Raw genomic sequence first — 16,046 nt, 5'->3', positions numbered from 1 at the left:
ACAGATTTATTTAATGTTGCTAAAATGTATTTACTAAAGAGTGGTAGGAAAGCATAAAAGATAAATAAAGTTTAAAATAGATTAAATAATAAAATAAATAAAATAATAACATATACCCTGCTGGTCATCTAAACTATGTGGTAGGGATTTTAAGATTTTAATACGTGTGACAGAGCATAATATAAATGATGGGTTGACAGACAAAGAGACAAAATCAAAAGCGACATACAGTGTTGCCGGTTTTTTACGTTTTTAGGAAACTGTGTATATAAGCTATTTTAAAAACTTTCATGTATACTATTGAAATGAAGATAATATATCTAAGCTAAATATAATCTACTACAGGTGTAGTAAAATGAGTAACTAAAGTGAAAAATAAAGTTAAACCCTAGATGCAAATTTTTTCATAAACGACTACTTGTGCGGTTTGAAATTTTGATGCAAAATCCGGCAATACCGCATAGAAGAAATTTATCGACCCAATTTTTATCTCTTTTTGGTACATTTTATTTTCCATTAAGCTGTCTACATCACTGTCTTACACATTAAAATCCAGACCGCGCAGTTTCAATGACCAAATCGGTATAATGTTAAGAATCAACATTTTCTTAATAACATCTACCAGAGATCTCATTTATATATACTGTCTAGATTTCTAGATACTTTTAGTTTGAGCCAAAAACGATGTTAAATGTCAAAACGAGAGATATCTATATTTATAGCATTTTATCCATATTTGCTATACTATTTTCAAGTTTTAATGTAACTAAAAGTGGACTGACTTGAACCGAGAGTTGAGGGAGATGACCGATTCTGCGCCAGGAGCATGGAGCAGGAAGTGACGTCAGACGTAAATCAGCTAAAAACATGTAAAATAGGCTAATAAACAAGAATAAACAGGTTTAAACAGGAAACAACCGCTTTAAAACAACAATAAACGGGTTTGAACAAAAAATGAACAGGTCTGTTGTTTTAAGCTACAAAGCGGTTCACAGCAGTTCAAAAGCGGTCATTTCCTGTTTAAACCTGGTTATTTATTAGCCTATTTTACATGTTCGTAGCTGATTTACGTCTGACGTCACTTCCTGTTCCTTGCTCCTGGCGCAGAATCGGCCATCTCCCTCTATTGCCGAGAGCTGTAATGTAACGCTTATACGCTGCTCGCGACGAGTGTTTCGCTCGGAGTCAAAACGCGAAAATTCCGTTTTCAATGCTCCTCGGCTCCCTTTGCTCCAGTATTTTTTCAACCTTTAAAAAATGTCGGATCTAAAAATTAGAAGTACTACGTTTATTCAAACTTTTTAGCTATTTATTATATTTCTTACACAGCCATAATTAAAAGAAGCACGTTTAACCACAATTAAGGCCACTGTGTCTACTAGAAATATGACTGGAATGGCGGACGTTCGCCGAATTTGTATTATTGTGTTACAAACCGCTACACCGCTACATTACAACGCTCAGCTCAAGTTAATCTTAAAATTTATTTGAATTTAAAAAAAAATCGAAAATTTGTGGACTAGTACCGATTGACTGAGGCCATTAAATTCTGCAAAAGGGCAATTTTACGTTAACCATTGCTAAACCATATTTTTTACTTATTAAGGACTTAAATTAAGTTCATCTTTTTGTATAATTCCGATCCGACAGCGACTGCGCCACCGGTCAAAAATCGAACGAAATTATCGCCCACCAACGGTCCAATAGCAAACAACCCTTCGTGTCCGGCCACTTCGTACGTCAGCAAATTGATATTGATGGGGTTGGTCTTGGAGTCTATATCTCTATCTTTGAAAATGCCCAATTTCAAATCTTCCGGTTGCATAAAGGAGAGGTTAGGCTTCGATCCAATTAACACTGCGGCGAAGGATATATTTAGCTTGACCTCTTGACCAGTTTTAGAGAGAAGTTTGACAGTGTTGGATCCTGGTTCGAAGTCGGTCAGAGAGTGTTCGGGGAAAGCTTGGTAAAGGGGGTAAGTGGACCCACCGTCGTTCATCATTTGGTGTACCTAAAATAAGTAAATTAGATTATTAAATATTAAATGTGATAATTATAATTAATTACATACAGGTTATCTCTTAAATAGGTGTTTTAGTATTGAATTAAGTACCCGTTAGGTAGTAGATATGGGCATAAAAAATTATATTTCCATATATATTTCCTATTTACCATTGTGAAAGTAAATTCAAAATAACCGAGTAATTTAACTTATTATTTTTTTTTAAATATTGCTTATACAGGGTCAGAGCTATTTTTTGATAAAAATTAAATTTTAGTGACTTTTAAGTCATATGATTTTAAGACATTTTTCGAAAGCTGACTTAAGACTTAAAATTTAAGTTTTTTTCAAAATGATTTGTGATTTACATCTTTATTATAGAGATAGAAAAAGATTTAATCTTATTCGCATAATGCAGTCCTTGCATATTTTCTAGTTTTTGTTCATGAGTATTTTCTCTAAACTTCTGATCAATTTTGCCCAATTTTCGTATCCTGTGATAATGGTAGAAAATCTGAATATTTTTCTCTGCAAATGAACAACTTCATTTTGGGTTCTTTGTCTGTCATCCCCGTATCCGAATATTAGGATATTATTTATTCGATGGGAAGTCATCTCTTCTAATCTCTCTATTTCACAATATTGAAATTATTAGTTTTAATAGTATGGAAAAATTTACTATATGAGAAAATGTCAAAAGTTGACATATGATTGATATTTTATTCAGACTGTCATTTTCTAACAAATAAATTTACCGAGGGTACCATTTAAAAATCAAAATTTGTAGTCATTTTCGGTAGTACAAAAACAAATTGAATACGTCATGAATCCTAATCTATGTGATATACTAACACACCAAATCTATTTTTTTTATCTGAAAAAATAAAAAAGTAGGGGTGAGCCGCTTTTGGGACGCACCCGGTATACTAGTTAAAATATTTGCATTTATTTAAGATACATCCTATACAGGGTGTACATCTATCGCAGATACATTAGGAAGATATTGTGGGCAGCACTACGCTTCAACTGTCTATTATAATTTGGAATTAGAGGTGGGCAAAGATTGAACGAGTCGTTCATTTGAACAAGTATTAAAAATGAATCGTGAGATTCGATTCATTGCTTACAATACGGTTCGTTCAATGGCTGTTGCGTTCAATACGGTTCGTTCGTGGCCAGCACGGATCCATAAGATTTGAACGATGGGCCGTAAAAAAGAATCGTGAGAATTGAATCGGATCACAATGCGATCGTGCGTTCAAAGAGTTGTGAGAATTGATTCATTGCTTACAATACGGTTCGTTCAATTGAATCGTGGCCAGCACGGATCCATAAGATTTGAACGATGGGCCGTAAAAAAGAATCGTGAGAATTGAATCGGATCACAATGCGATCGTGCGTTCAAAGAGTCATGAGAATTGGTTGATTGCTTACAATACGGTTCGTTCAATGGCTCGTTGCGTTCAATACGGTTCATTAGTGGCCAGCACGGATCCATAAGATTTGAACGATGGGCCGTAAAAAGAATCGTGAGAATTGAATCGGATCACAATGCGATCGTGCGTTAAAAGAGTCGTGAGAATTGATTCATTGCTTACAATACGGTTCGTTCAATTGAATCGTGGCCAGCACGGATCCATAAGATTTAAACGATGAGCCGTAAAAAAGAATCGTGAGAATTGAATCGGATCACAATGCGATCGTTCGTTTCTACGGCGCGGCGCGGCTGTGATATACGCATTGAGTCAAGTACCAATATTTAGACTTGAACAAAAGCCCTAAACAAACATCATGGGCATAAAATTCAAAGGATAAGAATGTTATTTACAATAACAAAAAATATTTATACTGTGCTTAGTATGGGGTATCTGTAAGGTATTTAATTTTTAGGTTAATATTTTTGTTAAAATAATATTACCGACTAATAAATGTCTGACTAAAAGACGAAATCGTGTTTTTAAGCAGCTCCAAATAAATATTGTTGACCTCTGCTCAATGTGATAAAAAAACGGCGTCGGTGATGGCTATAAAATGAAGATCGCTGTCATTTTATATGTAAAATTATATGGGGAATTCGATGTTCATTTCCAAGCCAACTGGACGCCATTTTTTTCGATCATGCTGTATTATATACTATTTATTATAATTATTAAATCAGAATTAAAACATGGCTCTAAAAATATTAAATTCGTATTAAGAAGTATTTAATTAATAGTACATATAAATTGGAGTGATAATTTAATATTATTGGTAAAATAATCAATCCAATTACGCCAGTGTCATAGTGTTGAAAAACAAATGAAAGAACTGTATATTTCTTTTTCTGGTCCCTGAAGTAATATAAGTAATAAAAGTTATCGCCGGTAGTGCCAGTTACGATTCTTGTTTTTATGAAACGTAAATTGTGCATGTTGTTCGTTCAAATGAACGAATCGTAGGTGTGTCGATTCAATATGAGAAATTGAATCGTGTGATTCGATTCACTAAAAAGAATCGTAATGCCATTCATTGCCATTCATATTTGGAATAATAAATCCAGTTAAAAACACAGACTGACATTCTACTGCCAAGAGGATTTAACCTTTTAGCACCGGTAACATAGTATCGCAATAGCTCTATGATCGAATAAAACGGCGTCAGCCCTAGCTATGAAATGAAGATCGCTGTCATGTTATATGTAAATTATATGGGAAATATCACCGATCGTCATTTTCAAGCCAACTGGACGCCATTTTTTTCGATCATACGGTATATTCTATGTGCTGTAAATCTGTCCAACCGAGAAGGACCGATTTTAATAGAAGATCTCCAAAAATTATCAAAAAACAGTTTACCTTTCAATTTAAATGATAGATAACTTTCGATCGTTGGGTAAGGTCAAGGTAAGGTTATAGCTGTGCGATACCGGGTACTTAGGTTATTCATTTTTATACAAATAAATGGTGAATAATGCTATATAAACTTCAAACAAACGTGCATTCTATCACGATCACAGCAACGCATTAATAATTAAGTAATAGTTGTTTATTTGGAATATAAAGATATAAATATGTGCATTATGTTTGGAATCTATTCACATATCAGCTTAATTTAAAATAAGACGTGGGTTAGAAGGTTACCAAACCATTCATAATTTAGCTTTTTTTAATTTACTTCCCAGTATGCTCATTGATTAACAATCCTAATTTAAATTTATAGTAGTTCTGTTTGTATCTCCTATGCCATTTTTTTGCAATGAAGTTGGAATAATTATATTGATATAACCAATATCAATATATTTATATCATCATACATCGAATAACAGAAATTCAAATATAACAAAATCAAAATATAATTAAACTTTGCATAATTTTTCCAAAATTTTGATAGGGATATTGTTTTAAACTATCTTAAAAAAATATAGATAATATCACAGATAACTAAATAATACGGATTAATTCTATATATCTAGAAGATCATTTTCATTGTTCTTAAAAATTTGAACTAAATAAATAACAAAAATCAGACGACAATTTAGTATATTTGACCGATAAGAAGGCAGTATTACTCAGAAATGAAAAACAAAATAAGTCTCACTTTAAGAATTAAATTATTTTATGTACGAAACGACTGGATTTAGAATCTAAATACCAAAATTTGCTGTTCTCCATTTTTAGAGCAGAAAATACCTCCAAATATGTTCAACCTAAACATTCAGATATAAACTTAATTACGTACTAGACTCTTGAACGGAATACTCTATACCGGGACTTATTTAATTTAGTAAAAACCATAAAATAACAGCTATACCGGGTGGCGCATCGTCGCGTCGTTGGAAACACAATCTCTATTAATTCTCTATTAATCACTCTATTAATCACTCTATTAATTTACAAGTCTTAAATCGTTTTTTTTAAGGTTTACCTATGCTGAATACACATGTCAAATTTGAACAATTCTGGACAAGCCGATTTTCAGTAATTTAAGAAAAACTGCATCTATTTTTCATTAAAACTGAACAGGTAACAATGCAAAATCAGCCAAATGGCAACATATACTCTGTTTTTTTTTTCTCTCAGGTAAGATTTTGACAGAGGATGACAGAAAAAAAGCAGATGACTTCCATACAAATCCATTTATTTCACTAAAAAAAGTTTCTAATATTTTTTAAGTTAACTATGGATGTTGTTGTTTTTAACCAGTTTTATTGATTTATCTCAAAAATGACAGATCATATTTCAATATTATTGGTTTGACGCAACGATGAACAACAAACGGACGGAGATTTTTGAGAGTTGTCAAACTCTTGCCAAATTATCTACATATAGATTATAATTTTGTGTCAAATTATGTCAAATAGAACTGATAAATATTTTGCATTTTGGACTGTGTTGTTACTTGTGTTTCCTGTTTTTTTAAAATTAAGTGGAGGAAAACTCGAGGGAAAATTAATTGTTGACCAGACCAAAATTTACAGTTAATATTCGGTGCACACCGCCAGAGACACAGTTTGCCAGAGACTATGGCCAGAGAGTTGTATTAGCTACAAATAAAGTTGTATACCATCTCGAATATATGGTACCAAAAACTGGAGTATCTGTAAAATAACATCACACGATAGGTAAACAATACATTTTAGTGTTGCAGAAAAAAATAAGATTAAAGTTAATTAACCAAGATTAGATTTTTTCAGTTTTATATAGTTTTTTTCACAATATTTTGAAGTAATCACTTATCACTCAAAATTTAAATATATTAATTATGCGTTCCAATTGTACCAATCACCATTCACCCATCACAACTTATTTCTTTGTAAAGTAAAATAAACTACTTTGAAACTAAAATGACAGACACATCACTGTCAAGGATTTTGACGTTGGACAGACAATACCTTAAGTTGTCAACCTATAAGTTTATCATTGTCAAATGTAATTTGTTGTGCTGTCTACACTACAACGTTATAATACCTAGGCTTAGTATCTCCGAAATGTATTTTTGTAACTTAAAACTGGTTCGAATGAGGCAAAAGCCTAATGTTTAGAAATTACAATTTGACATTGACAAAATTATAGGATAACAACTTAAGGTACGTTACCATATACCTGGTTTTGCATTGTTACCTATTTAGTTTCAAATTAAAAATGGATGCAGTTTTTCGTAAATTGCTGAAAATCGGCTTGTCCAAAATTGTTCAAATTTGGCACGTGTATTCAGCAAATGCAGAGTTTTAAAAAAACTATTTCCGACTATGACTTCAGATATAGACGTGGCTGACATCTGTCTAAAACCGTGGTGCAAATAAATTAAAAAATGCATGCGGTTAGAAGTTAAAAATACATGAGGTTCGAAGTTTATTTAGTCCAAATATTGATGTTTGATGATTTCAGTTTTTTAAAAATAATTTTACCTTGTGATACTCTGGATACATATTCTCAGGCAGCTGCTTGTTGAATTCCGCTGATTTTCCTCTAAAAACGTGAACAACAGGCACGTTTCTTTGTCGCACAGCCATTACAGCATCAGCGGCGCTCAAACCAGCTCCTACAATCAGCACCGGGTCCAGAATATTCGTCGCCTTCAGTGCTTCATCTAATTTCGACTCCAAACTTCTCAAATCGTGCACTAGGCATTCTGGGTCTGTCCGACCCTTGAAAATCTCCAGCCTGTTAGGTGAGTCATTCGCTCCACAAGCTAGGACAACGTATTTACAGCTGTAGGTCGTGGTTTCACCAGTCTCCACATCAAGGCTCTTCACGATCCATCGGGGCTCTCTAGGGGAATCACAGGAATTGAACTTATTGTATAAAGGCACGTTCTGGGGGGCAAATGAGTCGGGGCTTCGTGAAATCGGTCCTGTTTCGCTTTGGTAACAACAACAAGACCTCGATCTCTTCTTCTCGTGCTTGGGAATGATGACGGTCTCAGGTTTGTTGTTCAACTTTCTAAGCGACGCATCCTGATGCATATTCTTCGACCTCCTACAAAGCCTGTTCCTCCTGTTGCTACTACGGACGAGAAGACAATTTAAAGCGTTAGTTAGGAAACAAGGGCTAGTTGCCATGCTGGTTTCCGGCTCTATATGCACCTTAACTCTATCCACGAGGTTCCAGAAAGCGCTAGATGTTGGAGCGTTTGAAGGCTTCGTACTAATGAGGCTTCTGACGCCAGTAACTACCGTGTTGGTTTTGAAGTAGCGGTTCAGGTCCATTTCATCCACGTATCGCTCGTAATAGGCTGCCACGTCACGGGCAAACGCCCGTTTCTCGTTGGTGATGCAAGAGGGAAAAGGAATACCTGGCAAGGCCATCCAACTTCCGAGAGAAAGGGTCAGGATATCGGGGTCCATGGTGTGCCAGGAACCGCCGGGAGGGCCTCGACCTAACACCAGGTGATCAATCTAAAAAAAAAATGAAATAATTTTTAAAAAATTTAATGTATCAAAGGTAGAGGCGCATATACGGGAGGGGTAATGGAGATAATTACTCCTCCCAGGAAGACATTTATAAATAAGATAAAAAGTGGTCTGAAATAAAATTGTCACAAAAGAAATTAATAATACAAAACAAAACAGAAAATCAAGATCAATCCAAGTTTATAAATTTCCACAGTCACGATACATTTAAATATTATAAAACAAAAATTTAACTTAAATCTAGACTTAATTTAAACACTGCCACTACTCCAGATTCAATCTCTAAGTGCGCCACTGATCAAAAAAGCCAATAGTATTTTGTAGAATACTAACTAGTGTCATTAAACTACTATAGTTCTTAGCTATCATGTAACCTAGACCTGTTCTGTGTTGAGATTGGAACATCGGTTTTAGGAACACCGGTTTTTCAGTCGATGTACCGGTGTTCACATCGACGCCGGTATTCGTCCCGACATCGTTGACACTATTGTACTTACATTAGGGTTACCAGATTGTTATAGCTAAATCGAGGGGATCTCATTTGGGTAAAAAAGTACATGTACTGCCAAAATATCATTTGACCTCCATAGCTTAATGTGAGAAAAAACATCGTTAAGTTAGCTTCGGAAAAAAAAATCCTCAAAAAGTATGCGCGGTGGCGTTTTTTTACAAGAGATAAAAAATGTAGTAAATATTAGAAAGACCATTTTACAAAAAAAATTCGATCGTCGGTTGAGTTAGAAAATATTTATAGTAAAATTTATTTAAGGGTGGGGGTAGTTTTTACCCTTTCCGAACTTTTTCCTGATTTTTGTAAATGTCAAATGTTAAAGCACTTAGCAAAACATAGACGCGCAAAATCACATTCAAAACGGGCTAATAATGGTTCTTTAAAATATCTGCTTTTTTAAAGTTTGATGCCCTCTAGCGGACAAACGAAGCACTTTTGTATAGAGGTAAATTGTGTCCATGGACTTATTTTCATTCCAAAAATATGTAATAGTTCTAGGTCCACGGAATATTGGAACACGTTGTATACAAGACTGTCATTCGTCATCTAATATTTACTGTATTTTTTACTTTGATATTTGTTATCAACATTTAATATCCCCGCGAGTTCTTATGAAGTGGGTATGGATAAAAAACTTTTGAATTTGAATTTGAATTGAGTATCAGGCTATGATGGATATATTTGTTTAATTTATAATATATACGAGTATAATAAATTTGTTCAAAATACGAGCAATCCTAAAAGAAGAAAGTTATTGTATTATTAAGCTAACCTTTTTAAAAATTTTTATTTACGAGTATAAAAGAATCTTAGGGTGCATCCACACAAGATCCACACCATCCTAGAAAAAGCGGAACGGCGTATCGGCGTAACGACCTTGTATCGATTTCCAGCAATGCTACTGGCTGAAATTTTTGACAGATGGATAATTGTCGAAAAATGTCAGCCAATAGAATTGCTGGAAATCGATTCAAGGGCGTTACGCCGATACGTTGTCCCGTTTTTTCTGGGATGGTATGGATGCACACTTATAATGCATTACATTAATCTGAGAACTGATATTTTTCTAAAAAAAAAATAGTCATTCCGTATAACAACATAATGTTGCGGGCTAAATAAACCTCACAATATGGCCCGCCCTCGGATGACCTTAACATCGCATAGACACCGCAATGATTCATTCGTTCGAGAAGAATCGAGTCCCACTGAAATGGACCAGTACATGGGCAAGAAGGGACCGATTCGTTGCTGGAACTGCGGACAGGTAGGACACGTGCGAAGCCGTTGTAAGGAGAAGAACGAAGAACCGGTTTCGTCGAGGTCGCAAAAACTACTAAGGGTCGAAATGAAGGGGCACACGTCGACCTGTACCCAACATGCCCCAACGAAAACTGCTCAAGTCGCCTCGCTACAACACAAATTCAACAGCATTTTTGTGGATGGTTTTGTTGATGGAGAGTTCCGGACTATGCTGTTGGATACAGGTGCGACGAAAACTATCATCAGACCGGACATTCTTAAAACATCGAAGAAGGTTAAAACAACACAATGGCGACTACGTACTGCTACGGGGGGCTCCGCTGCTGTCCATGGAGAACTAAATCTTAATTTTGTTATTGGGAGCACCAGTTTTGAACATCCAGTGTTAGTAGCAGATATCGAAGATGAACTTATTCTCGGAATGGACATTATGACCACTAAAGGTTTTGAACTAAACTTCAAACAGGGAATTTTGAATATAAATGAAGAAGAAGTGGTTCTACATCGAAAATGTGAGGAGACAGTTCGCGTGGTGGCAGCAGAAGATGTTTCGATCCCTGAGTGCTGTGAGATATTTTTGGATGGTTGCCTGGAAAGTAAAATGAATAATGGGAGTATTATTCTGTTGGAGCCAAGGAACCATGACAGCGAAATAGGACGAGGGGTCGCTGTTGGAAGAGCCCTGCTACGAGCGAAGAAGACTGTACCGGTGAGAGTAATGAACACGAATTATTATTCTGTATCCTTGAAGAAGGGAACCCTGTTAGGGTACTGTTGTTCGGTCTCCTCAGTCATTCGAAGCGTGGAAGCCTCCAAAGTTTCTACTCCACTATGCGGCCTCAAGTTATCCCTGCCAATTTCCTAATATCATAGTCCCATCTCAGGTTCGGTCTTCCTCTAGGTCTCTTAATTCCTCGTGGGTACCTTGATGTAATTTTAGTGATCATTCTGTTATCCGTTCTTCTTGCCAGGTATCCTGCCCATTGTCATTTTTGTGTGGATTTGACTCTGTGGACGGGTCTTTTTAGACCGTAAAAGAATAAAGTGGATACGACCCACTTTATTCTTTTACGGTCTCTCTTGGTTATTCCCAGCATATTTCGTTTCATTGAATTTAGTGCAACCTGCAGTTACCATATGATGTCTATTTTAAGTATCCAGATTTTGCATGAATAGGTCATGACTGGTAGTACACAATGGTCAAATGTTTTCTTCTTTAGATAGAGTAGCATTTTAGATTTGAATATGATTGAGTTTCATTCCTCGTATTACTATTCCTGTATATTAGTTGTCCTAAATATACATATTCTTCTACTATTTCCAGTGTTTTTTTTTTCTTGGATGTACTTAAACTGCCGTTAAACGGTAGCTTACTAAAATGACGTCGTTGATGAGACGCACTTGACGGCTTTATGAAATATAGGAATTTTATAAGGACTAACCAACGCTATCCACCCCACCAAATAACCAGCTTAACCAACGCAACTAACCTCGACACTGATAAATAATATAAAAAACAAATATAAATTAGTAAAAATCAACCAACCCCACCAAATAACCAACAGACCAATGAATTAACACCCTCCAAATAACCACGCTAACCAACCCGCCAAATAACTAAACCAATCCAACCAAAAAGAGTGAAACCAATCCAATAAGATCACGCTATAAGCAAAAAAAAATATAAAAAAGTCTTAGTCGGCGTGAGATTTGAACCACGGACCATTCGTTTACGAAGTGATAGCCTCAGCCACTGACCCACAGGTGCTCTTGCAAAATCCTTAGGGCTAGGCATTACTTTCTGCCGACATGAACGACGTCACAACATCTATTAACGCCATTTTAGTAGGCTACCGTTTAACGGCTGTTTAAGTACATCGTTTTTTCTTTCCGCTAGTTCGTTGTTCATTACTACTTTAGTTTTTGCTAAATTAATTTTGAGACCCACTTTATAGCTGGCTGTATCTAGTTCATTAATTTGTGCTTGTAGTTCTTCAGGACTATTAGCAATTCGGACTATGTCATCAGCGAATCTTAGATGAGTTAAGATATTCTCCATCTCTTTTAATCTTTTGTTAGTCCAATCCAGTTGACGGAAGATTTCTTCTAATGTAGCTGTAAACAGTTTTGGGGATATCGCGTCGCCCTGTCGCACTCCTTTGCCAGTTGGAAACTCTGGGGTTGTTTTATAAATCATTACTCTTGCTATGGGTTCTTTGTATATATTGGCGAGAGTTTCTATATAAGGCCTATCAATACCTTGTTTCGCTAGAGCTTCTATTATTGCCTGAGGGTCAGGGGTGGATGGGGAAGTGGAAACCGGCCCGGGAAAAACAGGCAATCAGCCCAAATCCACAAAAACAAAATGACCATAACAAAGAAACATATTTTATTTATCAATATATAAGTAAGGGTGTTTTTCGCTCGTGCGAAAAAGCTCTTTTGCCTCCGGTTTTTTTTTAAATAAATTGTCTATTTTGAAATGTTTTAACATTGAAAATGTTTCTGTTATCCTATATAAGGGAGCCCAAATCGAATTAAAATGCTACATTTGCCACACCATGACGTCATATATACAAGGGTATAGGAAATCTCGGCGCAGCGGCGCGGCGGCAGTCGGCCAGCGCGCGCAAAAACCATTACATCGCTAATTGTTTATTGATATATCTTTATTAGTTTAAATCGATCAGGATATGGGATCAGCATAATAGAGATTTTTGACACTAGAAATAATAATAAAAAACTTCACTTAATATTGGTAATGTTTACTTATTTTCGATTAAAACATACTCCGCCATTTTGTCAAGTAACAGTAAGTTTATTATTAAACTAAGTTTAATAATATTATTATTTAATATTTATTATTAAACTAAGTTTAATAATATACTGAATACTCTTTGAATAAAAATACCGTATGATCGAAAAAAAAAACGGCGTCCAATTGGCTTGGGAATGACGATCGATGACATTTCCCATATAATTTTACATATAAAATGGCAATGATCTTCATTTCATAGCCATCGCTGACGCCATTTTTATTCGATCATGCGGTCACAGAATATATACGATACGGTATTAAGGAACTTATACCGTGCTTTTATGTGTTTATTTTTAACTGTGAACATAGGGCTTAACCACAGCCCGACTCTACTTAACAAGCAGTGAACAACCATTTGGCAACGCCGCAACCGGCAAGAGATTCAGATCGGTTTCGAGTGAGCGCGAATGCGCGACGGGCCGTTATACCGGCTATCGAGACGCGTATTTTTAAATTAATTTAAGGTTTGCTCAAATTTGCCACAGAAAACTAAAATTAAATTGCCACGTTACTTGTCAAAAACAGTCCCTGTTCCCCGAAAAAGTCCTGCTGAAAGAACCAAAGAAATGCTTAAATTGCTCACTTTGATCTTGCATTTCTTTTTTTCACCAGGACTTTTTCTTTCACCAGGACTTTTTCGGGAAACAGGGACTGTTTTTGATAAGTAATGGGGCAAATTTGGAAAGATACTAGGCACTGTATTTAACTTTAGTCTAGTTTTAGTAGGTATATTTTGCACTGATCCATCTGGCAAGCGATAATCCTCGTCCCTAATAATGTCACTTTCCACAAAATGCTTAGTACAAACCACAGAATATTTTTAGGGTGACCATGCCTCCCTAGGAATATTCCTAAGCCATTGGGCTTTAATATTTTCATCCTTTGAAAAGGTAATTTCATCCTTTGAAAAGGTAAGAACAGATACCGCTGGTTCTCCTGCATCAAGACAAGTTTTATAATTGGATTTGCACCCAGGCACACAACAAGAACTTGACATGGTAATTTTTGATTACAACAACTAACTTTCAATAAATTGTTTTCAAAAACACCACAAAATGTTCATTTGCCGCCGAATTTGGCGCCATTCTTTGAAGAAAGCACTTAACCTCGCTTATATCCCTGCGAATTTTTCACTCACGGATATTTGTTTTAACGCAATGTTTACGGAAAAATTGTTCGGGTAACTTACAAATCTAACACAGTAAGACTTTTCACAACTTTAATTTTTAACTAAACAATATTTTCTTTCAAAAAAGCGGATTTATTTACAAAAACATCACAGAGCAACAGGTCAATGAACGTAAATCATATGGCTAAACGTGTATCGATCGATCTGAAACCAGGGTTGTCAGATCTCCTTGTTCACGGCTTGTTAAGTAGAGGCGGGCTGTGGCTTAACACAGTGCAATGCTATTTTTCTAAGTATGTTCATTTTTAAATAGGAACAGCCAATGCATTGGATTTGAGTGCAACCAATACTCACATAACAAATAATATTTTTTGTTTTAAAAATTATTTTTTTTATTTAGCTAAAAATAGTTCTAAATCACTAAAAATACTAAATTTCGATGAAAAAAAAATCGAATTTTATTTCTTTATTAATTTTTCGGCGAAAAAACAGTATTACCGGTCGGTATTTCACTAATGGATGATAACAGATTGGTTATGGACTGACAACAAGGGAGTGATTAAGAAATTACAATGATTGACGCCTATGTTCACAGTTAAAATAAAAGCACTTTATATTCATGTATGGTAAACGGTATCGATAACATCATAGGTCTCTTATTGACAGTTTTGTGACAGACAGTTTTTTAATATCGATGCCTTACTTTGAAAACCTCGTAAGTTCAATTTTTGGGAAACAGGGGTCAAAAAAAAGTTCAATTTTTGGCAAAAATTATATTATCTGTAGTATTATAAGAAAAAAGTCGAATTATTTTGATTATTGCGCTACTTGAAAAAGTTGTTTGTCTCTCTAGTGAAAACAGGTTTTGAGTACTTACGAGGTTTTCAAGGTAAAAAATAGGGTTAATATAAAAACACTAAATCACCACATTACACCAAAACACTTTTACTTCTACACTGGACGCGCGTTTCGCTAACCGTGTTAGCATCATCAGCAGATGATTATAAACTAAAATACAATCTACAAGTTGAGCGTTTATATACTCGCTCAGTGGGCTCCGAGTGGGCGTGGCAAGATCTAGCCAACTGAGTCAGAGCCCACCGAGCGTAACAGTTAAATTTCCGCCACTAGAGTAGTAGGAACAAAGAACTTGAAGGAATTGGACCGTTGTCTCTGTTCATACTATCTTTACATTTTTAATTCTGATGCTTTCATATGCATCTAATTGCCTGTAATTTGAGACTTGTTTAATTAATTTTAAATTATTAAGATCTATACAATGTTCTTTATCAACAATATGTTCGGCAACGCCAGATTTATCCGGTCTACCATATCTTATCTGAGCTAAATGTTCTTTAAATCTAGTTAATATTGATCTTCTAGTTTGCCCAACATATTTCTGATTACAATCTTTACAAGAAATTTCATAAATACCCGACCTTTCTAGTGGAGGTGTTTTATCCTTTGGATTACCTAATAATTGTTGTAATTTATTATTAGCACTATACACAAGTTTATAATTGACATTCTTAAAAATTCCTTTTAGACCACGGGATAACTCAAACGGTATTGAAAAATATTTTGACATATCTTTCTCCACTTGAAAAGTCAAATTTTCAGAAATCATTAACCTATACCTACGTTTTCTCTAACTCTTAATGGAAGGAAAATTCTCTTAATGGAAGGAAAACGATTATTTAACTTAAAAATAAAATTATCTATGGTGTCTGAATGTGTGTCAAAAACAGCAAATATATCATCCACATACCTAATGCATACTCTTGGAAAATACTCAAACTGATTCTTAGCCTCCACTTCAAACCTGCTCATGAATAAATTAGCGAAAAATGGAGACAATGGATTACCCATTGCTGTACCTTCCCGCTGTTCAAAAAAGTTGTTATTAAATTGAAAACAATTTTGTTTCATACATAA

The 16,046-nt window shown here is 35.1% G+C and overlaps 1 protein-coding gene across 2 annotated transcripts in view; it reads right to left on the bottom strand.

Annotated features, from left to right (window-relative positions):
* Window positions 1–663: 663 nt before the first annotated feature.
* LOC115890461 (oxidative stress-induced growth inhibitor 2-like) overlaps window positions 664–16,046 on the bottom strand; it is a 72,433-nt gene continuing 57,050 nt past the window's right edge. For both annotated transcript variants that reach the window (XM_030910704.1, XM_030910710.1), the window contains exons 4-5: window positions 7,389–8,378; window positions 664–2,011 (exon numbers count right to left, since the gene is read on the bottom strand). In XM_030910704.1, coding sequence (XP_030766564.1) covers window positions 1,610–2,011; window positions 7,389–8,378 — 1,392 coding nt within the window. In that variant the 3' untranslated portion in view covers window positions 664–1,609. The remainder of the gene's footprint in view (window positions 2,012–7,388; window positions 8,379–16,046) is intronic.

This window comes from Sitophilus oryzae, unplaced genomic scaffold, assembly GCF_002938485.1.
Source record: "Sitophilus oryzae breed Bouriz unplaced genomic scaffold, Soryzae_2.0 scaffold_1178_pilon_pilon, whole genome shotgun sequence".
Classification (NCBI taxonomy): Eukaryota; Metazoa; Arthropoda; class Insecta; order Coleoptera; family Curculionidae; genus Sitophilus; species Sitophilus oryzae.
This window is presented reverse-complemented; position numbering and strand designations above follow the sequence as displayed.